The sequence below is a fragment of the Cricetulus griseus genome, chromosome 2 (genome assembly GCF_003668045.3).
Source record: "Cricetulus griseus strain 17A/GY chromosome 2, alternate assembly CriGri-PICRH-1.0, whole genome shotgun sequence".
NCBI classification, from domain to species: Eukaryota; Metazoa; Chordata; class Mammalia; order Rodentia; family Cricetidae; genus Cricetulus; species Cricetulus griseus.
In genome coordinates this window covers 124164775-124191791 of record NC_048595.1, presented here as the reverse complement: position 1 = coordinate 124191791, position 27017 = coordinate 124164775, and the positions used below count along the sequence as shown (strand labels likewise).

The 27017-nt window shown below is 46.0% G+C and overlaps 1 protein-coding gene across 1 annotated transcript; it reads right to left on the bottom strand.

The window, feature by feature from the left end:
* Positions 1–6513: 6513 nt before the first annotated feature.
* On the bottom strand, positions 6514–23331 carry LOC113834414 (growth/differentiation factor 6). Its single transcript, XM_027403492.2, has 2 exons — positions 22923–23331; positions 6514–8312 (listed from the first exon to the last, which is right to left on the bottom strand). The coding sequence occupies exons 1-2, from the start codon at positions 23329–23331 to the stop codon at positions 7363–7365; spliced, it is 1359 nt and encodes a 452-aa protein (XP_027259293.1). The 3' UTR covers positions 6514–7362.
* Positions 23332–27017: the final 3686 nt, after the last annotated feature.

Sequence of the window (27017 nt, the reverse complement as noted above, 5' to 3'; positions counted from 1 at the left end):
TGATCTGGTATCAGAACCTTAAAAGTGTCCCCTCTCCCCTTCCTTCCTCCCTCCTCAATCCCCCAGTCTCCATTCTCACTCCCCAAAGCCTTCTACAATGCCAGAACTATTTGCTGTAAAGACTTTCTGGATAGAGCTTTTCTATATTTCTGACATGCTCTTTTGGGAGAAACACTATGCTCTATTTCATACCTTTGGGAGATAACATATGTGGTTAATGTGCATGGTGCATGCAAAGCCTGGCCTGAGGAAGGACTCCATTGCTGATCAGGCCTTATTTGCCATTTCTGCAGGTACACCATTTTTGCCTTAGACGAAAAGGTGAAATCATAAACAATGGAGACGTTTTAAATGTGGAACAAACATGTAGCTGCTAAAGCTCCAAGACAAACACTCAAGTTCAAACCTTTAAGGTCGCCTAGAGGATGCTGAGATGCAATGGCTGCTAAGAACAGACCCACAGGGGTCTCTGACCACTGGACTGGCCCCTGAGTCATCCTCATTGCCAACTAGGGAACTGAACTAAAGACATGCTAGTTAAATTTCACTTTGTAACCAATACAAATAAACTTGCAAAAACAGACCATTGCTTCTTGTGAGAGCATTAACTGCTTATTGGAAAAATAAGTTTCTTCACTGAAGGGCAGGGGTTCCAGGTACCCAAGAACTCATCACCAACAAACTCCAAGAGTAGGTTTCTACTAAAAGATGAAACCTGAAGTGAACACACAGTTTTGTTTAAGCCTAAGCCAAAAATTCTCATAAGAATAAAGTCTGCTCATCCTGACAGAAGTTTTAAAGTGAGGAAAACAACGTTCTTTCTCATATAGCTAAAGCATGAACTGAACCATCAACCCCAAACAGCCCTGGATCGTCTTCAACTTTGGTCCGCATGTCTCAGCATCCAATGAGCATTAGTAACTAGTGAAGGGGAGCTAGAAACATATCTCAGAATAATCCTCCCTGTAGTTGTCTCCACTTCTCCCATGCTGTGGTCAAAAACCTGAAGATAAAGACATCCACAGTTGACCCTAGACCTCTAGTATTTTGAGACTATCACAACACAGACAAGAGAATATTCCCTGTGTAGATATCCAGGGTTACCTGAGTAATTTCAATGTACAGGCTTGGAGACATGGCAGCCCCAAGTGCCATTTTCTCTAGTGAACTTGACCTATCATCTTCACTGGACTTTGGAAGGAAGGAATAAAACAGGAGCCAAGTTGAACTTTGAGAGAATTTGTGAGTTAGACAGAACAAGCCATACCAGTCAGGATGCAGGTAGAGGGGGCGGCGGCTTCTAGGAGCCTGAGGAATGTTGGAAGTTCAGCTTTAGATTTGTATTTCTTTTATCTTGTCTGCTACAGGGATGTTTCCCAGAGCCTTGAACAGTGCCTGCCACACAGTGGTAACTCACAAAATAGCTGCTGAACTCCTCAAGAAAGGACCATGTTTTCATAGTTACAGCTTTAGAATGGAGACCATAGAACTAGGCAGGAGGTGAGCAGAAAGCGGACAGCTTCCATTTTAATATCTATGAGCTTTGTAGTTCTTCTCCAGAGGGAAATTATAAGGGGGAAATGGAATTCTGATTAAGAAAGTTTCGTAATACATTTAAAAGAGGCATGGGAGAATTGTATAAAAACGGGTCTAGTTCAATACAGTGAAACCCTAGAAAAGTCTGAGAAGCATAAACATCAATTGATCACTAAGGAAAATGAGTTATCCTCTTGATACTGAATGTAGAATGCTACTCAAAACAGGAAGAAAAGTGAAACTGTCTGTCTGGAACCTAGGAGAGGAACCCCTGAAAGACAGGAGCTTGGGGTTCTTGTTCTTCTAGTGACTTTTAGAGGAGACTTGATTTGCTGACTAAAGGGAAAATTCACTTCTTTTATTGACCAAATAAATCCACAAGCAGATTTGCAACCACTGTCAGCTGAATTGGGCTTTCTTGTGACATTTTAATTCTTTAGTAGTGGACTAGCTGGGCAGTCTGTGTTTGCTTGCTTGTTTGTTTGTTTGCTTGCTTGCTTGCTTGTTTACAGGGCTTTGATCTGTAGCCAAGCTAGCTTTGAACTGTGTGTGTGTGCACGCGCTTGCACACTCACGTGTGTGTGTGTGTGTGTGTGTGTGTGTCTGTGTGTGTGTGTGTGTGTGTGTGCATATGCACATGGTATATGTAAGTAAATCCATGTGCTGACCATACAGAGGCCAGAGGGGGATATTTAAGTGTCCTGCTCTGTCCCTCCCTGCTTTATTCCCTTGAGATAGTGTCTGTCATTGAACCTATAGCTCCATGTTTCTCTGGATAAACTGGATGAACAGCAAGTTCCAGAAATCCTATAGAAGCAGTGACCTCCAAGCCCCCCCAGTGCTGAGGTCGTAGGCTGGTTTTCACATGGTTGATGCTTGGGGTTGAATTTGGGTCTTCAATGCTTACACAGCAAGTACTTGGATCCACCTCTCCAGCCTCTGGCCTTGAACTCTTCCTCCTTCTTTCTCAGCCTCCAGAGTGATGGAATTACAGTCATGGACCACCATAACTAGCTGGTTAATGTTTTTAATTCAAAGAAATTTCAGACTGTAGTAAAAAAATATTAGGTAAGTGAGATCTAAATATCAATACTTTCATATTAAATTCAAAAATGGTTTTTGAAATTAATGGGAAAAACTGTGTGTATTTAGTGCTTAAAACATCTGTAGAGTACCATGTGTTTATAAGAAGCAGTGTTCTCAAAGGACCTAAGGAGTTTCCTCTCTCAACTTTAAATGAGTAATTGAGTAATTGGGTTTCTGGTATCCAGTCAAAAGTTGCAAACATAACTGGAATACTCACTGTAACTTACAAAACATCATCCTTAGAAACTGACTTTATTAGTTTTACATGAAAAATGTGAGTAAATAAAAAGGATTTGTTTAGCTTTTCTCCTGTTATAAAAAGTTGAAGTATTTTTAAGTAAAATTTGATTATATGATTTTTAAAAAACAATCTATAAGATTTGAAGGGCATTTATTAGCTAAGGTTATAACTAGATTGCTTAGTTTTTAAGATTTTTTTCAAAATTGCGTATGTGTGCCTATATGTGTGTATATGTGTGCACATGTGTATTTATGTGTGTATGTGTACCTATATGTATATATGTGTGTATATGTGTGCATACGTGTGCATGTGTGTATGTGTGTGTATGTGTGTATGTATGTGTGTGTATGTGTGTGTATATATGTGTGTATGTGTGTGTATGTGTGTGCATATGTGTGTGCACATGTGAGTACAGATGTTCCTGGAGGACATAAGAGGATGTTAGATCACATAGACTTGGAGTCACAAGAGGTTGTGAGCTGCACAATGTGGATGTGGGACTCTGAACTTTGGAAGAACAGTACATGCTCTTAAACATTGAGCCATCACTCCATCCTCTAGAATGGAAGGAAGGTTGACTCATTCAACTTGTGCTGAGACATTAGTCACACATTTCCTTGAATGTGACTGCTACAAGTAGATTGGTAAACAGAACAGAATTTGTGAACATAGTCATTTAGTGTATTTACTAAGCATTTTTTAGGTGTCAAATGTACCACTGAATGCTAGGAATATAGCCATGAATGAAAACAAGGACCAAGAAAGCCACTATTTTAAGAAAAAGGTCACTGTTGAATACTTTGCTTTTATACATTGAGAATTAATGTTAAATATATTGATCAGGAAGCCACAGGGGCATATTCCTGTCATCACACCACTTATGAGGCTGGGGAAGGAAAACCATAAATTCAGGACCAGTCTAGGCTACATAATGAGAACTTTTTCCAATGACAAGGATAAAATAAAATGTTCATAGTTCATTTTTCATTACAAAAACTCCTCTGTGACAAGTGTCTTCATCCATCCATGTACCATCAGTGACTAACCGGTTCATGCGTTGAAGCTTCTAGTGTGTTGCCTAGAATTTACTATTGTTACTATTATTGTTATTTGTTGTTGTTGTTGTTATTCAGAAGAAATCAAGTGAAGCAAGATTTTTCTTAAAATGCAAATAAATATCTCTAACATTGAGGACTAAGATATAGTTACATCTTCAGATAATCAATTAGATTGTGTTTCTCCTAAGTTAAGGCATAAAGTTTCTGATAGAAAGAAGAACAGAATCTAACCTTTGCAGAAAGGGAAAATGGAGATATGTATGTATATAGTAAGGCTTGGGGATAGAATTAGGAAGTAGAAAGAGTGGTAAAAATACAAAAAATTCTCAGCTCATTGGAAAACAACCTGCATGGACAGAGATTCCATGGGGAAAAGTTTAAGCATCCTTCTTATATATAAGTAATCTTTTGAAACATCCTATTTGCAAATTGATCATTATTTTGATAACCAGAACTCACAAAAATAACATCCAAGGCAGTGGCAAGGTCAATAAAATGCCAAATCCCAGCAATGACCTAAATTATCAATTCTTCTAGACAGTCCAAAACTAGCAACTCTGGGTTGTGTAACCCCTGCAGCATTTTCCAGCTGCCATTGTCTGAGCTGTCACCATGTACAAACCAGGTGGGGTAGCATGCTACAAGACCACAAGCATCGCTGCTGGCCCTTATGGTGGGTCCTGCTCCATCCACCAGCTGCTAATCCTTTAACACTATAGTTAATACACATTCTCATACAGGCATCTCATTCGGGCATGTGGGGACCAGTAGACAAGTCTAGAATACTGAGCTTGACAGCCACTGCTTGACTGACACTCACAGCAAGCTTCTTAAGTTCTCTTCTATAAAGAGTTTACAATGACACCTCCTTGGTGGGGTTTCTAGATGGTTTGGGTAACACAGTTTCAACAGCCCTGTGTCTGACATATGCTGAACTCTCTTAGTTGAATTTATACAAGAGTTCTCCAAAGTGCAGCAAACACAATAAAAAAAAACACATTGTATGTACTACCTGTGATAATTGTAGATGTAATCAATAATCAGTAATTAAAGGAACTCAGCAGGACTCAGGGATGCAACTAGCTGTAGACCTCCTGTAACCTGCAGGAGGTCCTGGGTTTGATTCTTGAGACCCTGTGATGAGGCATGGGTTTATTAACAGTGTGAACAGTGGGCCAGGATTTTACTTTAATTTTATGAATAAAAAAATCATTTCAACAATTATTGAACAGTTTTGAAGAAAAATAATGCTCATATCAGTGACCTTTAAAACAATAATATCTTCAAATTGTCTAGTACTGGAACAAAACACTGTGGACAATAATTCCTTTAGAAAATGATTTCTATAGATCCACATAAAACAGGCTGAGTTATTAAGGGGAAAATGAGTTTAATAAGATGGTGTTAACCATATTCTGTATCATCCAAGAAAGTATACCATAAAAATGTTTTGACTATCAATCAGCCTCTGGTAACTTTAGTGTTGTCAAAATTTGTATTATAGTGAGGTAGACAGTTTCAAAAAAAACTCTCCATTAGACAGACTTAAAATTTTGTAATAATATTTAAGAAAATGATAACATTATGAAAGAATGAAATATCTGATTAATGCTTAACTTTGTACAACTCGAATATAAACTTTAAAAATATTAGAAATTATAACATTTGAGTGCATATAACGTTTTGTACATTAAGATGATTGCATGTTTTCTCTTTGCACTTTTAGTCATCTTAAATAAACAAATATATACAGCCTCAACAGAACAACAGTGCATTCAAAGCAAATGTGCATTTAAGTTATTCTCCTGGACATGTCTTGTCTTTTCTCTCTTACCATTTTATATTAGCATGTATTAGTATTTCCACCCTTTCCTTGACAGTCTGTAGATCTCTGGACCAGACAAACAACAGATTTAGGCAGGGAGAGAACAAACCAGTCGGGGTAACCCCCAAACATTATGCAAACATTAACACACTTTCCTGGGTTTAAACTATTCCACAAGCAAGGTTGAGGAAGTTTACTTGTCAAAGAGCCTCTGCATGGATAGTATTTGAAAGTAATTCTGGTCCAGATTGAGGAAAGACTGGAGGTCTTGACCACCTGGGAACAGGTATTTCCCTGTGTGCTCCCTCCTGCTTCCTTTCCTTGATGCCTGTACCCCAGTTTCCACCCCAAGCTCAATGTAACACTTGACTCTTCACAGTATCTCATTACTACGCTTAAAAACACCACCTAACTGGTAATTACAATCTAAAACAATTCTCTAGGGGGAGCCCTGGGCTATTGCTGCCTGGTAATCTCTCAGGAATGCCAGAAAGAGGGGAGGGGTCTTAATTTTTAGAAACTTCAGAAGCAGAGGCTCCTGGCCCTTTCATCCTTTCCCTGCTTGGGGCCTGGCCCTTTATCTCCATCCTCCTGTGGGGCCATCATCTCCCCTCCTGATGGAGCCCTTCCACTTTTTAGGTCCTTTCCTCCTTCTCTTTCCTTCTTACCTTAATTATAGAGTTCCCACCCCTCATCAAAAAAAAAAAAAAAAAAAAAAAAACTTCACCTTAGAAGGAGGTGCTGGAATTTTGGCAAATTCTGCTTAAAGAAATCAATGAGAAACAGACATGATGATCTTTGGGGTGGGCTACTTGTAGCCTTGGCTACTGCACCTCACCTCCCTGTCACCCGGTCAGAGCTAGGCCTTGTGGTTTCTCATTATCCTTCACGGGGTTCCACAGGGACTAATTCCAGTCATTCCATCCATACCAACTGCTTTCCCCACCAGCAACAGTAAAGGCATCCAGAGACCTGAGTCCACAGTGGTGGCAACAACCAGTTCCCTGTGCTGGTTGAGGCCAGGACGGAGCTGATAAATGCATGGGAATGCACAAAGGAGAGAAGCTTCTCTAAGGGGAAGCAAGACCCCTCCCGACTTCCATATTCCTTTGGCCAACTCCCCTAAAACTTCCTGTGCAGAAGCCAAGGGTGTCAGCTATGATGTGGCTGGAAAGGCCCAACGACTGGCACTTTCGTATGCAGGAAGAAGCAACCAGTATGAGATGTGAACAAAAGTGACTGACTGGCTCTTTCTCTAATGGTTCCCTTCCCCCTCCCCCAATCCACGGAACACTTGTGAACTGATAGGCATCTTTCCTCCTTCCATCTCCTATCAAAACCAAGGAGACACAAGAAAGCCCAAAGCCACAATAACAAAGAAAAGAAAAAGAATCCTTGTCTAGTCTTTCCAGGGTGGCCAGGCAAAGTGTGAAAACCCTTAGCTGCTTCTGGGTTGGCGAGTGGAAGGTTCTGGGAGGGCTGGGCTGCTTCCTCTTCCACTGTTCCTACTTCTATGCTGTCTCCCCTCTTGTGGCCTCTTCCAGGCCAGCTCCTGCTCCGCCTCTCAGCAGTCAGGCCTCCCTCCATGGTCCCTGGCCCAGGCACGGATGGCGCCGCTACCTGCAGCCGCAGGACTCCACCACCATGTCCTCATACTGCTTGTAGACCACATTATTGCCCGCGTCGATGTACAGGATGCTGATGGGAGTCAATTTGGTAGGAACGCAGCAGCTGGGCGGGGTGGAGCCCGGGTCCATGGAGTTCATCAGCGTCTGGATGATGGCGTGGTTGGTGGGCTCCAGGTGCGAACGCAGCGGGAAGTCGCACACGCCCTCGCAGTGATAGGCCTCGTACTCTAGGGGCGCGATAATCCAGTCGTCCCAGCCTAACTCCTTGAAATTCACGTGCAGGGGCTTTCTGCTGCAGCGCAGCCTGGACTTCTTGCCGTGTCGCTTGCCATGTCGGCTGGCGAAGGCGGTGCGTCGCCGCCGACGGCCGGGCGAGGGCAGCCAAGGCCCGGCGTCTGGGGCGCCCGACGGCGCTGGCCATGACCCCTCGGCTCCCGCAGCCTCTGCAGAGCCCAGCTGCTCGCGCATCTCAGCGAACAGGTTCTTGCGCTGGGATCTGGTGAACACGACGAGCAGGGCACGTTCCTGGGGCGGCCGCACCCTCCGGCCGAAGCCCAGACTCCGCAGGTCCAGGGGCGGCGGATGCTGGGGACCCCTCCCTCGGCCCTCCATCTCCCCAGAGTCTAGCTCGCCCCAGGCTGCCCGCAGCTCCAAGCACAGCTGCTTCCACGGCTGAGGGCGCAGGCTCTGCCACACGTCGAAGACTTCCCAGCCGGCCTGGGCTGGCCCCTGAAGATCCAGGGTTCTGGCGTCCAGTAGCTGTGGGGACAGACAGGGGAAAAGCTGCATGCGCAGCGGTCGGGCTGGTGACCCCCAGGGCGCTGGGGGTGCCTGGCGATAAAGCCTCAGCTCTGCGCCCACCAGCTCTTCTTTGTCTGAGAGCGTGGACACATCAAACAAATACTTCTGTCTCCGGAGAGGAGTGTGTGAGAGATCGTCTGCAAGATAAAAAATAATTACAGTCAGTTTCACTTACCAGGAGATCAGCCTGGTGCTCTTCGGCAGTCCCCAAGAGGAAGTGGGAGGGAGGGGGCAGGCAGCCAGGGAGTCCAGTTCGGCACCCCCAGGCTCACCGCCTGAACCATACACTGCATGGGGAGGAACCACACCAGACCGGACCCCCTCCCCAGCTCAGCTGCTGCCTGGGACAGAAGTCTGTACTCCTGTCCAAGTAGTTCCCTGGGCTCCCCCTCAACAGGCTGTGTAACCACTAATGTGCCCTTGTGGTCACAAGCCTGGGCTGCGCTTCCCGGCCCTACTGTCCACGGGTTCTCTTCATTGACGCCTCAAATGTTACTTTTTCCAATAAGCCATCCCAGACCACCGTGATCCAAAGCAGCCTCCGTTAGTCGCCATAGCGGGACCTTGACTTATTTATTATCTTTCTGGTGCTTGAAATTATGCCGTCTATACTCATCACAAGCCCTGCCTTTCCCAAGCACCAGACACCCTTCACTGGCCTATAGAAGCGAAGACAATAACAAGCCCTCGCTTACCACAGACCCAGAGCCCTAAGTGACCTAGAGTACAGGCAGGTCAGTAGGTGGGAAACTTGTAGAACAGTGATTTTCAAATTGCCTTTGAAGTGTCAGGGTCTGCTTATCTAATTGAATCGTTTTCTAAGAACAGGACCTGAGCATGAAGCTTTTCTGTGTTTATTGCGAACCTCTTTCCTTCAGACTCCAAAGCGATTCCTACGCACATTTATTCTATAAACCCACTACTCAAGGGTCATATTGCTACCCCCAGGCAGTGTTGCTAGGACATTTTAGGTCCAGCAAGATGCAGACAGAATGAAGAATTATTGTGTCAATTCTTTCATTCTTTTCCAATCTTTTTCTTCCTTCCTTAGAACAAATGAAAGAGTGATACAGCTTTCAGAAGTGGAGAGAGAGAGATGAACAAACTAGCACACCAGAGTTATACCCTCTAAGATCTTTGATACACGGGAAATAGGCATTCCTGGAAAGAGAAACCCTCAGCCAGGGATACCTATCACAGACAGTGGCATGCCCCACCCCTTTCACCATCATCCAATCTGATATTCTGTTTGACAATGAATCCCAAAGATTGATTCCTTGGTTACAAGTGAGAAAAAGAAATGTGTGACACATACAGACTACCAGACTTTAAATTCCAAGGCAAATTCTTCAGAAGGAAAGGAAAATTAGACTTTTTTTTTTTTTGACACATGTGTGCATGCAGCCAAAATCACTTCAATGTGCAAGGCAGAATGCTAAGCAGATTCTCCTAGGCTGCCTTCCCGTAGAATGTTTACAACCCAGCAAATACAAGAATCCCCAAAGCTCCCTGCTCTCCCCAGAAGCTAGTAAAGTTTGCATCGGTTTCAATAGAAAAAGTATGACCTGGTCCAGCCCAGTCCTCGCTGTCCATCCAGATGTAGCCCAGGGACACATAACTCTGGCTCTGGAACCTCAGCCACACCCAGCCAGCACTCTGGGCTAACTGCTGGCCCCACTGCCTCTGAGGCACAGCCGCACCCCTTGCCCCAGAAAGAGCTGTGAGAGGGGTTAGAGAGGTGAAAAGGGAAAAGCTGCTGCTGCGAGTTGGTTTAGGAAAGCCAGGACCTTCAAACCAACCGCTGGGGAGCTGACACACTTTCTTCTCCTTCCTAGAAAGCTGCATCCCACAATGGTGCTTAGCCAATAGCCAGGTGTTTGCACTTGTCACCTTAGGCGTCACTTTCCTGACTTTCTCCTCAGTTCAGACTGTGAAAGACACACTGTGGACATGCTGCCCTGGCCAAATATTGTAAAGGCTGATAGAGTTCTAACCTTGTTTCTCATGTACAATTCAATAGAGTAGGCAAATATTGTTCCCATTTCTATGGTGGGAAAGTCAAGACTAGGGGGAATTAGTTATCTAAAATAAGTGATGAAGTTGGAGGCAACACTTAAATCTACTTAGTTCCAAAGCCTGCGTGACTAGCCATGGGTCCCATTGCCTTGGCAGTGTGAGCCAAATATGGAATTCTAGAAGCAACCAAGGGTCATTAGGGGCTAAAGGGAAAAGGGATTGTAACTCAAACTGTATTTGTAGAGCTTGTTGGGAATAAACCCTGACCTCCCTTGGGAAATCATTTCCATCTCTGTTTTCATAGTTTAATATACTAAGTTGCTGGGTAGAGAACATACAAAGGTACAAAGAATAATGATTTATTTCTCTGTTTCTCCTGCACCATGGAGAGGTCATCCTTCTTTTGTTCCCCCTTTCTTTTTTATTTTGCTTTTTAGATCAAGCTAATAAATGGCTAGTCTGCCTAGCTGAGGCAAACTGAGATGGGCATCTGCAGAAACCTGAAGAATCTGTAGATTGTTCAACCTTTAGTTGTCTGGTGATCTGCCTTACAAAACTATCTTACAAAGACAATTCTAGTACTCAGGAAGGAATGCAAATATGGCCTTTGGTCTCCATTGATTCCCCTTTCTTCCTGTACTAGTCTACCTCATGGTGGGAGGGGCCCTACCTAAGTAATTACATCCACTCCAGTCCATACTTCACAGCATCTCAGGGAAACACACACATGAAAGGTGTGATCATCTCTTAGACAGGCTGCTTGGGCCATTGTACTGGGTCAGAATTCTGTTGTCCAGAAACCTGGAGCTCAGTCAAGGTCAGTGGCTGTTAACACACATACACACACACACACACACACACACACACACACACACACACACACCAAATATAAAAAAAACCAACAACAACAAAAATAACCTAGCATTATGAATATCTCATAGGAACTTGTTTGAGGCAAACATCATCTCAGGCTCCAAGGTTTGGGACTGCCTTTCTAGGAACATCCAGATGCCAGATGATGCTGATTCCATTGGTTCAGGGACTTACTCTCAGAGAACCACTGACAGGTAGGGATTTGATTTCCCATCATGTGAGGGGAGGGGAGATCACTGCAGTAAAGACAAAGCAAAGTACCCAACTGCAGGTCAGGATCCAATGCACTACCATTAGACCATGTCACCATCTCTCCAGGCACCTTCTAGTCCAACCACTTTCACAGTTTTGATAATTTCATCTAAATGCCTTCTCAATAAGTCTCCAGAGCCTCTGATTCCTAAGCAGAGGACCCAAGAAGGCAGCTGCTTGCTAGAGATTCCCTCCAGACCACATTCCCCACATGTTTGAACCTGCTTTGGAGCCCTATGCAGCAAAGACATCACCAAGAAGAGGCATACCATAGGTCTGGAATGTAGAGACCACCATGCGTAGCTACTTTACGAACACCATGACCTGGCAACCCAAAGCCTGGCCCAGATGCCATTCGTCACCCGTGGCCAGGAAGATGGGCACTTGCACAGTCTTTCATATCCCTCATCTCCTAGTAAATCTTATATAAATATGGATGATGTCATCAGATGACTCCATTCCTTGTATAAATGTGTACTATTGGTTTCTAAATCTGTGACACTTTCTCATATTCTGAAAATGAGCTCTCTGCTTTATTCTCTTTAAATTGAAAACTGGCCAGTAATTCACCACAAGAAGTTCCCACTTGCATCAAACCAATTTGTAACAGCTCATCTCTCACTTTAGTTGAGTATTGGACTTATAAACCTTTTGAGATACAACTGCAGGATTTTTTTTTTCATTTTTCCCTGGAACATGAGTAGAAAAGAGGAGGAAGAAGAGGAGTCGGATTTAACTGGAGAAAATCCTTCATAAGTAGCAAGCTGGCAATAATAGAATAATAAAGCAAACCTCATACTGGTACCTCCCGTGTGGGGTGTTTGGGATTTTGTTTGTCTAACCATTTGTGAAAAGGTTTCCTATGTAGTTCAAGAGCTCCTAGTACAGAGGTTTAGAAATTAAGATAGAAGGGGAATGTTGATGAAAATATGTGTCTCAGTCAGAATAAATATAAGAAGACGAGGGTTTTAATTAAAAAAGAAGTATGGGGAGCAATTGTAGAAGAGACTTTCTTAGAAAGACAGGTGCACAAGGCTAAGGTAGGTACAGTAAGTGGATGAAGGACTCTAGAGGCAAATGCTGAAATGGAGAGGAAAAGATGGGGTGGGGAGACCGCAGGCAGCCTGAGCCTAGGTTACAAGGTAGCACACCAGTACCTGCAAGCTATTTCTTCCTAAGTGGTTGCCTCCCAGCCAGCTGTCATAGGATTTCTAAAATATCAAAAGCTTCCAGAGAGGAAGGGACCACAGCTGCCTCTCCCCAAGACAACACTGGAATCTTCTACAGCTTAGGTTCCTCTTGGGGATTCAAATAGGATTTGTTTTTTCCAGTGGCCAGAACCAAGAGTGTATGTGTGATTCTAAAAGGACCAGCAGTCCCTTCACACTTTGATTGGCTTCTCATCCTCTAACTGATACTTTGGATGGACTCCAGCAACCTCCTCCATCTGCCTGGCCATGTCTCCTGTGTCTTGCAAATCTCAGAAAGCTCAGAATATGCAGTCTTTCCCACTCATACACCCTAAGTAGGATTAGGCCCTGGAGTGCACAGATAATTAATTGTCCATCTTTGCAAAGAACACCCCAGAACTGTTTGAGACTAAGCTTCCTTTCTTATTGTAGCTCCAGCTTATTGTAGACCTGGAAGCAGTTTTGTGTGCTAACTGGGCACTGCTTTTGTGCAAGGCTTATGGAACTAAGAACTTTGATGGAGTCTCTCAGACCCCTTCACCAAGCAAGCATCCATGATCTGATACGCTGTTCTGTCCATTTACAGGGAATAAACTTCAGAACACCAAGACTTCATTTAACATCTTGCAACTGGTAACACACTACACTGGTTCCAAGAGAAACATCCAGCTATCAGTACACACTCCTCTGCAGGGGTCTTGATTGTGCAGTGGCAGGAGATGAAAGGGAGAGGCCTGACACCATTCATTTTGGTCCTTCAAACTGGGCTGCAGTTTCCCAAGGATGGGTCCCCCTTTTCTTTGTTAGATGGAAAACATCCAAACTCAGATTTCATGGATGTGATGGAGTCACTTCTAAACAGTCTTAGATCGAGCACTAACCTGAACTGTCAGAGTCTGTCATGTTAGAATCTTCCAGATGGATTCAGAAAGTCCCACCCTGTAGTGTGCGAAAGCTTGTGGGGGCAATCTATGCTTGGACTAGTCACTGTGCCCCTAGAATACAGTTACCTCCTGGGCAATTGATATCCCATCCTTGCAAACTCTGGCCCTTTGCTGAACATTTTCATTAAGAAAATGTCTTGTCAGACTCTGAAGACCCCCTATGGAAGGCCTCACCCTCCCTGGGGAGCAGAAAGGGTATGGGATAGGTAGGGTGTTAGTTGGGTGGGCAAGGGAGGAGGGGAGAGAGAGGGATGGAATTGACATGTAAAACAATTTTGTTTCTAATTCAAATAAAAACGGAGAAAAAAAGAAAAGGTTCAAATCAAATTTTGGCAGCTGCAAATTGCATTAAATTAGTATAGTATTTGATGGTTGTATTTTATGATGCTTTTCAGTATTTGAATATTTATTATAGAATATGAGTTTGAAATTTTACAGTAGAATTTCTAAAAATATATGGATATATTCATGTATTAAATTTAGTATAGTTGAGTCGCATCTATAATCAGACCAAGCTTCTAAGTTAGGCAACTTGATATCAATTTCTTGTTTGAAAATTTTCTTTCTTGACATTAAAAAAATTGTTAAAAGAAAGAAAATGTCTTGTGGGGCTGGAGAAATGGTTCAGTGGTTAAGAGCACCGGCTGCTCTTCCAGAGGCCCCGAGTTCAATTCCCAGCAACCATATGGTGGCTCGCCATCATCTACAATGGGATTGATACCCTCTTATGACATGTAGGCATCCATGCAGACAGATCACTCATACCAAAAAGGAAAAAAGAAAATTTCTTGGAAGCAACTACCACAACTCTTGCGAATGCCCTCACTTGCCCCCAGAACTGTTGTAGACCATTTAGAACATCAATGGTTGTAATAGTAAGCACTGGTATCATCCTCACTACATGTTGGGGACAATCTAAATCCTTGGCTTATGTTATCCTCATAGATACCTATGAGCTGATGATTACACAGTGTGTGTGTGTGTGTGTGTGTGTGTGTGTGTAAGTTAAGATTTCACATTGTACCCCACAAACATATGTAAATATTGTCAACTAAAAATTAAAAATGCATATTTTAGAAACCCCACCTGTGAGGGAAAGAGATAAACAAGAAAGGGTAATGCCAGGAGAATAAGATAACTATTCCATGTTTTCTCCATTTGTGAAATTTATGAAGATGTATGTGTGACATGGATGGAAGGGACCAATTGGAAATATAGGACAAGGGAGACAAGTCTGAGCAAAGTGCAGTAATACATATATGAAGATGTCATAGCAAGCCCATTATTCTGTACAGTAAACTAATAATAAATTGGCTTTCCTAAACTCATCTCTGAGAAAGGTACTGTTACAAATCAAAACCCAAGAAGCTTAACAGTAAATGGTGGGGCTGGCAGTTTAGCTCCTGTACCTGTGTTACCACCTTAAATACAACCCTTCCATCTCTGGGCATGGTGAAAACCCTGAGAGATTCTAGCTCCTCCTCATTGCTCATGCTAGGAAGGAGGGGGTGCCTAGGTACCTGCTTTCCAAGAGTCATCCATTTCCTTAGGCGTATAGCCAAGAGATGGCCAACACCATGACTTTTGGAAGACAATATACCAAAAAAATCTTGTTTCTCTTCTACAAAGTGATGGCAGCTCATGAGGCTGTGGAGGGGACAAACACAAGATGTGGGTAACTTCTGAAGATGTTATACAAATATCAGTTATGACTGACATTGTGGGATGAGTGTGATCATTTAGAGTCTGAAAGACAGTTTATTTCAATTCTTAACTGTGACTTAGTGTTTTGATCACATGACTTTCCAGCCTCAATGCCTCCACTATGAAGTGGGAGAATCATCTATAGATCTGACAGGACTATATTATAAAGGTCAGAGACAAGGCACCTAGAGTATCACATCGTACATGGAACCTTGGAGCCAACCTTACTACAGTTGCCCATCTTCTCAGCCTCCTTGAAGAGTTATGGTCCTTCCACAAGATTTCTAGGAGTAGAAGAGAAACATTGTTGGGCAACAGAGGTAAAGAAAACAGGAGGAACTTCTATCTCCTGCCCATCTGAGTTCTAATGACAATCAAGGCGTCTGCAACATTGCCTAGGAATGTATTATAGTGACCTTTTCTGCCTTTTCATATCATCTATTCCTCAATGTCAGATGACCAGTACCCTCTGTTCAACCTCATTAAAGACTGAACCATTCTTTTAAGTCTCCACCTGGCAATAAGGCAATGTTACCTAACCTGTGCATAAGCTCATTTAACTCTATCTGGCTGGGCAAGTGCAGCTCTGGGGAGCTTGCACTTCCTTTCTTTTTTTCTCTTTGGTGCATTTTGTAGGCTGTAATTAGTCCTTCGGGGATAGTATTATGTCACTCATTGATAGTAAGATGAGGATACTCCCCATTTTTGTGCCTGAAAACAAATAAACAAACAAAACGATTCCCATGTTGAGAGAAGGAGGCATAGAAAATGAATGCCTGGGTTGCAGCACTGATGGTGGTGGCATGCTGCCTCTGTCAGTAGTAAAACCACCTCGGTGGCTCTGTCAGGATATACACACTCCACACACTGTAACTAGCCCAACTACTCAGTCTCTTGACTTTCTTTGTGCCTTTACCAACAAGTTTCCCAGTGTTTTCAGCATTTCTTTCTTTTCCTTTCTTTTTTCTGGTCCCTTCCAATCCCCAGAATGATCTGGGAACCATTAATAAATTCTCTGATTTTGGATCTATGCCTTTCTTCTCATGTGAACCTGGATCTGGTAGGCTCCTTGGTTAACAGTCTGATTACTTGCCAGGATTCTACAGAGAACTCCCAATACTGGTTCCAAGGTCTTCTTCAGCAGAAAACAGTGAAGCTATGAAGGGGAGCCTTCTCTCACCTGACTGCAACTGAGCCATTGAGCCTCAGCCCAGCCTTACAGTGTAGAACTCCAAAGTCAGTCTTGCTAATTTCTGGGCAGCTAGGAAGGACAAGAATCAGCTCCCTTCTGAGTACTGAGTACAGCCAACTGAAGCCTGGTTTTGTCTTGATAGATGAAACACACACTTCAGAGCTAAGTTGCTAAAAATCTCTTCTGGTCACAGGCTTGGTTGGGGAGACAAGGACTAACCAAGGCCAAGGACACTTGTTCTGGCATTTGTCTTTTCACCCATGTCTTACCCTGAGCTTCCAACCACAGCAGTTCCAACCACGAACAGCAGAGTAAGACCAAATGGATTGCCAGACAACTCTCCTGGCCCATATCCCTCCTCTGCAAGCTTGGGGCAGCCAGTACCACAGAGACCCAAGATGCTCCTGTTCCCTGAGGAAAAAGTTGATTTGTTGAAAGGGGCTTTACCTGCATGTGAGGGAGTGAATCTACAAAAAGCTCAGTGGAAGTAATGCCACATCTCCCAGTAAGAATCCAGAACTTGACCCAGGTCCTAGGACTGTGGGCTTCTGCTCAAAAATAGAAAGATAAGCGGGTGTTTTATGCATTTTCTCTTCCCAGCTAATCCTGCAGTTATGGATGAAGGCCAAGGTTCCAAGAGGCACGATGGGGAGCAGACCTTCAAGTTCCCAGTCCCAGTGCTTTGGAGAAGCACCCTTAATATTCTTTGATGTGAGAGACAAGGTGCAGTTTCTGAAGAAAGGATTACTCCAAGTCGCTAATGTTGCTCTAACTTTCAACAATGTAGCAAAATGAGATTCTTGGTGTCAGCTGCAGGTCAGCAGGTGTCAGCAGGGGTTTTGTTGTTGTTGTTGATTTTTTTTTTTTTTTTAATTTTCCCCAGGATTCCTCTCCACCGAGCTTGCAAGCTCTGGTCTACTGGGAAGTGGGAAGCAGCTGAACCAGCACTCTCCCTTAGAGGCAAAACATGAACACACTTCTTGCTTTGTTCTCGCCTTTTGGCTCTTCTCATTCTCAGCCAGCACCAACTAGTCCCGCCCTTCTCTGCTCTTGTACTGCCCACTCTGGTCCATAACCTTACCCCACCCAGACGCCAGCCTCTAACTGAACAACCCAGAGCTTCTCTCCACAGGCAGCATCCAGTCACCTTTTACTATGCTCCTACAGTCCTTCACCCGAAAGTGGACCTGACTCTCCACCCTAAGAAGTACCAATGGATGTACCTGAAAATAGAAGGTGGAATGCATTAGAGTCACTGAGACCTATTTAATTCCAGTAATCAGAAGACAGCATTGAACCCAAATTGAATTTTTTTAAAAAAAATACAGTGCTTAGACTGGGCGTGTCAAAGGATCCACGGGAGGGGTCCTCATTCCTGATTTCCACACCAAAAGGCTCCATTCTCTTCCCTTAGCATACAAAATAGTAGTTCGTAGTTATTGAACTAATACCTTGTATTGTACTTGAAAGCACCCAGGAGATATGGATTGTTCAAGGCCACTTAATGCAAGTGGCAGTCTGTCGGGAAGCAAAATTTCCTGTATCACCATATTTCTATGATCGGCGCCCCCCAATGCACATCCCCTAGAATATACCGGAATATGGAAGAGGTGTGCCAGCACCTCAGAACTCCCAAGTGGGGGAAATGGTTACACTAAAGGGTGCCTTAGCAAGACCGGCATTCCCAGTTCCTGAGGATCCAAGGACAGGTGCTCTGGTCACAAAGGAAGGCTTTTGGGTGCTGCTTCATTAGGAACGGGACAATTCACAAAACCTACAGGGTCTGTGGCTTGGATAAATTTTGTTTTCTTAATGTGCAGAAACGAAGGTGTTTGAGCACGTTTCCCTTTCCCTCCCCCACCAACCATGGCACCCTGGGCAAAAGCCCCAAAGCCCAAGGGCTCCAGAGAGTAGGATAAATAACCCTTGATGTCCTCAGAAAAGCCTTTCTGAATAAGAATCCTACACTCTGGCTGTACAAGATTCTGGGTCTTTTTTAGCATCTTGCTTTTCCCTTATGGTGCTCTTATCCGAAGACAGTAGCAGTGTTGCACTACCAGCCAGTGGGTTGGTTTGCGCCTTTAAATGTACCTGAAACATTCCAACCAGAAGAGTAAAACAGTTTAAGACTTCCTTGTCTTCCCCGGAGCTTTCCCCAGGGCCTCTAGCTTAACCCAGCTGGGAAAGATCCTTCACCCTGAACCCCAAAGCCAGCCCTGAGCCCAGTCCTCTGCTGGCACCCCTCAAAGGCACAAATGCACACACTTGCACACTTAGCAAGTCCTTTCCAAGGCTGTTCTCTCTTTCCGGGGAAATAAAGCCTAGATTGGAACCTTCTGCCCAGCTTCCTCACTTGGCCGTCTGGTATGAATTAGTGTTTTTATAAGGGACTCAAACAAATCGAATACAAGGTCACCAAATAATTAACAGTTGTGAATTCCCTCCGTCCCCATTAAAATACTTCCCTGCTTATATTTCATTTTCCGTTTGCCAACGACAACAGGGTCCAGGCAAAAGTGCTAGCACTGTGATTACTCCACGCAGAAACCCACTGTTCTGCAAAAACACGATGTATCAGGCAAGCTTCAATAGCAGGAACCTATGAAGCTCTAGAATGCCTTTCTGTCTCTGAAGTCTGTCTGCGCCTAGCATACCCCAGCCTCCTTGTAATCTTTGAACTGAAGATAACCAGACAAACCAGTAAGCAACCCTAAGCAGACTCTCCTGGACTTGCCTGTAAGGGTTCCCAGCCCCTAAAGACACTTCCCATCTTCTCTTTGGTGTTATCTGTTCTTTGCTGACTTTTTTCTGTAAGCAGGCTTGTAATAATAGTACAACACTAGCAACTGCTCTCAATTCAAAGTCTCTGGGAAACCTAGACTACAGAAGTATTCTTGAACTCAATTGGTTCCTTTTTCTCATCTTTGAATCCTTGAGGTTCTTTCCCCCCTTTTTAATTTGGCACTTACCAAGTAAAATTGCAGGATCTCCTCTCTCTCTCTCTCTCCTCTCTCTCCCTCCCTCCCTCCTCCCTCCCTCCCTCCCTCCCTTCATCCCTCCTTCCGGCCATTTCTCTACCCTCCCTCCTAAGTTCTAACTGTCTGCCTTGCCCAAACCCAGGACACCGGAACTACTGGTCTTTGTGATTTCATGATATCTAACCATTCTGACCCCGTGGTCTAAGCTCCCCATCAATATACAGACACACTTTCTCTTCTCTAAAATACTTTTTGAGGTACAACATGAAAGCATGTTAAAAGATCATCCATAAAGTAATTTGTTCCTCTACTAAATTAATACAAGAAGAAGCCAGACGCAAGACATATTCAGATCCTTGAATGCAAAATTCCATGAGAACTACTAATTGGACCTTTAGGTACCACAGAAGAACATTAAGCCAAAAATAAAATCTCACTTTAATTTATTGTTTATGTCTGTATCTCATCACAGTTCTTAGAAGCCTCCTTGTCCTTACCCTATCCATATGGTGTCCCCCCTTTAGTATTCATTCAGTGTCTAGAATCTCACCTCTAACCAGTTGTGTGACCTTGAGCAACTAAATTTCTCTGTCTTCCTTAATTCACCTCTAAGCAATGCAGCACCGGTAGCAGAAAATTAAACGAGCTCGTTCATGTCATAGCTTTTAGCACAGTACTTGGCCCACAGTATAAGGTTAATCTAACTTGGCTACTGTTATTTACCCTTCCAGGGCGTTTTCAAAGCTTGCAATAAGGCCTCCTTCGGGACTATTGGATCAGAGAGCTGCACTCGGGACAGTGGAGAAGGCCACGGAGTTTCTGTGGAACCACCTCTCTCTTTTCTCACTTGGTGCGGCGTTTATTGCTGCCCTCCCAAACTCAAACACTAGCTTCAGGTATCACTTTTAACTTCTCAGGGAAGCCAAGACCTTTAACAATTCGGTGCGAGTTTCTCAGTATCTCGGAGCTTGTAAGGAGCTTGTAACCGACTTCGAGGCTCCTCCCCTAAAGGGACCCTGGCTCCTCAGATCCCAGCCTACCACTCCAGCGATTTAAACCTCCCCTAGGCAATGCGCCAAGTTAGCTCCTCTCCTGGCTGGCCCTTTTCTTTTTTGCCTGCCCACACAGGGGTTGGGGGAGGGGATGCAAAAGAGTTTGGCACGTTAAGAACCCCCGCGCGAAGAGGGGCGGAAGTCCTAGCCAGAAGCTGGAGATGCGCGGTTAGTGGGTCCCTTCCATCACGGGAGACTAGACACCGTTTGATGTGTTATGACATGAACCCTCAATTAGATCGCTGAGTCGAAACACTCCAATCAGGGGCCCAATGCTAAGCAAGCCCCGGAAGGTCCAACCCGAGGTCACCGCCGGTGACACATCAAATCAAAATCAGTGAAAGGGAAAGTGAGGTTTTCCCTTTATCAAGCTGGGGCTGCAGCCAGCAATACAGCCCCTCCTCCGCGCACCCCTCCAGTCCCTCTCTGCCCGCTCCCCAGCTTCTTTACACCGCGCAGTTTGCCACAAGCCTTCCAAGTGTTCTAGCTGCCTTCATATAGTTTCCTTCGAACTTAGGCGGGACGGCGAGGAAGAGACAGACCCTTTGAAGCTATGGTTCTGGGTCTTGGTGCTCCGAAATAAGGACCTCTGGTAGCCCTATGTCCAATGCATCCTGAGGTTAAATCCACAATCTCGCTGGCCTTATGTCTAGGGAACAGTGTTCCTCCACTCTTTTCACCCTATCCGGTACTCCAGGAGCCTGGGGGGGGGGGGGGACAGAAAGGTGCCTGGGCTCTAGGGTGTGCCACAGGGCACAAAAGGCTGGATGAATGCTCGAGTCTATGCAGGTCCAGGGGGCCCAGAGACAGACAACCTTTCATGCTTTCCAAAATTCCGAAATCGTCTATAGACACATGGACATAGCCTTACCCTGCCCCTTGGTCCTCTGCCAGGTATAGGAGAGAGAGAGATTGTCACTTCCCAGGAAAAGAAGAGCCCAGGCCGCTATGATTTCTTCCCTTAGAACAATATTCTCTGACCTTCCATCGCCTCTCCTTTGGAGATGGTATCAGTGACACTGGGAGGTTAACAGAGAAGTTGCAGGGGGAGAAACTGCACTGAGCTGAAGCTGCAGCGTGGTAGGAAGGAGTTGGCGCTGCCTTAGAGTGCCCAGGTCCAAAACCTAGTAGCAGCAATACGAAGAAGCCACGTGTTTTTGTAAAGGTGACTTTATTATTCCTAAAATCATCATAAAATACTGCGGCGTTAATTTGCCGTCAGGACCTTTCAGCAGCTCATAACCCAGTTGACCTCCGATTGCAGCTGCGTACCTGGCGAGGACCAGAACCTTGACTGAGAAGGAAAGCAGCTTCGAAGAAAGGCTGGCGGCTGGAGACTGAGTAAGGCTTGCGGCAGGTGGGCGAGGGGAACATTAACCTACTCTGGAGAGGTTCAAGAATGTGAGACCTTCCAGGAGATAGAGGTAGCCCAATCCCGGGGCTCTTGGATTTCTGAGTACTTTGAACCTGGACCTGCACAGCGGAAGCTAAGTTTGGGAGTGTGGGAAGCGGATGCTTGCCTAAATCTCTTAGCTCCTCTTATCTTCTCAGTACCTTCCGCTCTTTCCACCATCCTTTCCCTTTTCTCTCCTCCTTTCCTGATTTTTCTGAATTATTTTTTCCTCCCTTGGAGCCGTTGGAACTTTCCCCAATATCTGAGGTTCAATCAGAAGACATTGTGCCGTGGATCACCAATGAGAGCAAGAGGGGGAAGCTTGGGTTCCTATAGACCTGTGCATCCTGACTGGCACAGGGCATGAAGGTTGGGTCCCCTAGATGCTCAAACAGAAGAGCATTGCCTGTCTGGGAAAGGTGGATGTGTATACTCCTGCAGTATTTTAAGTCCCAAGAACCCCACACTCTCAGCTGTCCCTGTCTGGGCCTATTCCGTGGACTGTGGCTTGAGAACTACCAGGTGTTCGATGCTAGAGGAGGCGGGGGTGGGGAGAAGACGGTGGCAGAAGGTACTAGAAGTTCATGGAACTGTTGTCCCACACACAGTGCGCAGGGCTCCAGGGGAACCCACAGGACTGCTGGATCAAGGCACTGCCTGTCACTGATCCTAGACTCCAGCTGCCTTGACCAATTGACTACCTTGTGCGGGCTTTTCCTTGAGAGACTGGAGTTTCGAGCTTTCTAACGCTCTCCCAGATGCTCCAGGGCCAACATCCCTTACAAGCTTTGGTCCCAGGGTCCCTCAGTCCTTTCCCTGACCCTTCTCCATCTCCCTTAATTTGTCTACCACTTCTTTTCCTCTAGGCTTCCTCTCCTAACTACCAGTACAGTGACCACCACGATGCTTTCGGCAAAAGACGAGAAAACAAAGAAGAGAAAAGAGGGAAGAAAAGTAAGAGAAGAAGGGAGGACTGCAGAGAGGAGCAAAATCTGCAGCTGCACTCAGAATTTTGGGCTTGAGAAAAGAGAAAAGGGGAGGTGTCCAGAGTGGGAAGGGAATTCACAAAAGCGACCTCCTGCCAGAGCCGGGGCAGCGCTCTGGGTGAGGCGCTCCAGCGGGAGCGGAGTAGGGCGCTTTCTTTGCCACTTACCCAGTCCTCTGTCTACAAAGCTAGTGATCGTATTAGCTGACTTGGAAGACTGGAAAAAGCTGGCATTGATGCCCAGCTTCTCGGCAATGGAGTAAGTCCTGTAGATTGACAGCATGTACTCGTGGGGCACCACGCGTGGGCCCCTGCTCGGAGGCTCCTGTCCCTGAGACTGTCCAGGCGGCCGCCGCCGGGGCTCACTCTGCCGCGGCTGGTGCTCCTGGGACATCCGGCTCTCCACACTCTCTTGTAGCGTCCGCGGCATCTTCCCTTCTTTGCGGCTCCTCACGTCTTTGGTAGAGTCCAGTTCGGTGGAGGAGGACGAAGAGATGGAAGCCTGTTGGAAACACGGCAAATCCCAGAGGAAGCTGATGAGGAAGATTGCCGAGAGCAGGACCCTAGGAGTGTCCATGGCGAGCGAGTGGCTGAGTTTCCCGGAGAGGCGGCGGCGGCAGCGGTGGCGGCGCCCCGGGCGCGAAAGGCACAGAGCAGCTGGACAGCGGCGGGGGCCGCGTTCCTCCTGCAGACTCCGAGTGAGGGGAGCCGGGTAGCAGCTACACAAACCCAGGCCCTGCCACGCCCCCTCCCGCCCCTCGCCGGGAGGGGGAAAGAGGAGGGAGAGCAGCTCAGCGGGGAGGGGGAGGGTGACGGGTAGTGCGGGCAGGAGGTGTGGAGTGGGGGGCGGCAATGGGCTGGGGGTGGCGGTGTGGCGTAGCGCCCGGCGGGAGGCTTGCGAGGTGAGAGCACTGAGACCCCCGCGGAGTCGGGAGGGCTAGCCCGACCAGCGCGAACCGAGCGCCACTGTCCCGGGGCAGGGGAGCGTGAGCCTGCACGTAGTACCAGGGGCCGGTTGGCAAGGGCGGAGAAGCCCACCCTCCGTAGCGCCACGCCGCGGATCATCAATCCTGCCAGCTGCCCGCACTTCCCTGGGAGTCAGCGGCCCGGGGATCCCAGGACTCGGGAAGCAGCAACTGTGGTGGCCAGGGCTGGCTCGGAGCGGGTGCTTCGGTCGCAGGCTGTGCGCTGGCTCGCGGTTGTGGTACCTTCTCCCCTCCGCTTCATGATCCAAACCGGCGGTTAGCACCCCCAGGGCTCAGCCCTGAGCCGGGGAAGGCAGGCGCAGGGGCCAGTCCTTTACAGCCCCATCCTCTCGGTAGGATGCTGCTTTCCACAAAGACCCGCGTCTATTCCCGACCTTCGAGGTCAGGCAAAGGCCACCAGTCTTCAGAGTTTGGACCGGTGCTCAGAGCTGCTGAGCTCCCCTGCAGGCCCCAGCCTCTCCTTTCCCAGACCCCAACCTCTGGCGCTTGTTCCAGCTGCTTCATTTCTCTTTCGAGTGATCCCCGGCTTCTCTGGTCCCTTGGGGGCTTGCCTCCCTCTTCTGCCCGTACTTCCCCTTTTCCTCTTTCCGATTGTCTTCAGGACTTCCTTCTTCCCCAAGTTCCTTCTCTTTCGGAGTCGATACACCCCCCACCCCCACCCACGCCCTGCTCCTGCTTTTCTTCTTGTGGCCTCCCAAAGCTCCTTTTCCCACCCTTTCTTCCCCCTACCAGACCCCTCCCTTCGCAGCTCTACCCCAATCTGTTTCTTTTCAGCCCAGCCTCGCCCCATCACGAGTTTCCTTTATCTGTCCCCAGATTCCCAGTGTCTTCCCCGCCCACTGCCCCGCGGCTTCCCGGCAAAAGAGTTGCTTCTCTCGCACTTCGCTCTCTCGACAGAAGTTGTCTACCGGGTACTCAAGCAAGCACCAACCTTAAATGTCCTCCGGCAATCATCCCACTTTCGTGGATTTAATAAAGAGGAAAGAAAGAAAAAAGACTCAAAGATAAGTGACTTTTCCAAGGCCATTCAGCCTATAGGTACTTAGCCAAGGATAGACCCAGGGAGGAGTGGTTCTGCCACGCCTGCATATCGGAAAGCTGTCCTGGTTTGATCTGAGATGGCTGTTTCCCTGTGGGTTCTCCGCCCTGCCCCCTTGCCCCTTTTCTCCCTTTGGGACCCTGAAGGCCTGGCAGCGAGCTGGAAGAGGCAATATTGCTCTCCCAGTCCCTTGACTCTGACTTCCTTTAGGTCAGAGTCATGCCTCACACCCTGTACAACACCTGCCTCCACGCCTCACTGAGGCAAAGTACCCACAGAGAAGTTCAGTGTCAGGCATGGCTCTACGACATTTGCAAACAGTTTTCACCTAAACTTCATAACAAACCTGAGACAAGGGCTATATTATCTCTATTTTACAGGCAGTGAAACCGAGGCCCAACATGACACAGCTCCAGAGTCCGTACCTTTAATCGCTAGGCTATTGTCAGTAGCAGCTTTCCTCTTGACCGCCACGTATTTGGGTTCTACCCAAACCACTGTATGTTCCTTAGGGTTAGTTAGCTCATGATTGCCAACCCATGACCTGTCTTGGACTTGAAGGTGCTCTGCCCTTCCTCTTCCTGTGATTTAGATGATTTATTATGGCTTACCAGCTTAAGGACATGAGAGGAGAGGAAGGAAAATTTTAAATAATATCTGGCAGATATTAGCCACTATGATAAAAATGGTCTCCCTGCTCATGCTCCTTCATTTTTGGTGCACTTGTTCTTCTCAGATTAGCACCATCCAGACATGATGTCCTTGGCACTTAACATTAATACCAAACCCATTGCCATTAGAATATCCAACCGCCGTCCCCCCTCCTTTTCTTTCCCCCTCTCTGCAGCTTCTCCATCTTTTTTTTTTTTTTTTGGAAAGTCACCAGTCAGCCCCCCAGTCTCCATCTTTCCTTATGTCCAGCTGTATCCCTCCGTGTGTGTGCTGCCTGTTGGCCGGCATTGCCTCTTGCTCCTGCACACTGACAATGAATCCTGGAGAGTGGATGTCGTCCTCCTGTCCTATGTCTGCATCCCTGCCCTCTGGGAATCCAGTATTTGTGCTTTGGGTTGTCACTACTTTCATTTCTGGTACCACACTGTTTGTTAATGACAAGTCATGGTTTTAGATCCTTCTCGTTCAGTAACCATGCTTCCTGCTTGTGAAGGCAACCTGCCTCTTCACTCATTTGGCCCTCAGCAATTCCCTGCTGTGAGTTACCAGTAAGCAGGAAAGATGGCAATGCAGGATGGTGACCCCACTGCCCATGGCTTACAACTTCAACTGCCCAGAAAGTCCTGTGGAAAGGCAAAAGACCCAGAAGAATGTGGGTGGGGTTCCTGTCTTCAGAATACCCTAGGGCAGATGTTACTCTTTCATTGTTACCAGCCTTGGGCCTGTGTCAAGAAAGTTCTTTGCCAAAAGGGCTACAGTGATCATTTTACAGGTGAGAAAACACACTGGCAAATCAACAGGGAGGGCTGGAGGTCACCAGCAAGTCAGAAATATAACCAGAAGCCAAGCCATTCAGACTCCTAAGCCAACATTTCCTATAGTTAAAACTTCCCTTCTATGTTTAAAAGAGAAATCCACCCTGTGGTGATAGTAAAACTATCAGGAGCAAACTATTGCTAGATTTGCTTTTAGGTTTCCACACTATACACTGAGTCTTTGAAACACTGCTATGGAATTTTAAGTTTCAGCCGAGTCTTAGATTCCCTAATCATTTCTTCGGCACTTTCTTCTGGGAGGAACATTTTTACACAGTGAGGATTTCTTGACATGCACTGAGAGGGTCTGGTGAGGGCTCGGCCTTCACACCAGAGTCAGTCTTGGAAACACATCTAGCTCCAGACTCCGGTGGGACACGGTATCTTCTGCCCCCCTGTGGACTCCGGGAGTATTACTAGTCATAGGCAAAACTGCTTGAACAAGGACTAGTAATGCCAATTACTATCTTTTAAAGAAATTGTTGAAAGGAATTGGGCATCACACTTAAAATGTACATAGAATTTGGCAAGCATTCATAGGTTATAAACATGCCTACACAGAAATACAAGATCAAAAGCAAATAAAATTGCAACATATATTGCCACCTTAATTTTGTGCTCTTAGAGTTTTTAAATGATTATTTCATATTGAACCAGGGAGAAAATTTTCTCTTAACTAAAGAAAAGAGCCTTTTCACAGCAAGAATGGGGAGGAGTGATAAATGCCTCTAGTCCCATCATTCAAGGAGGT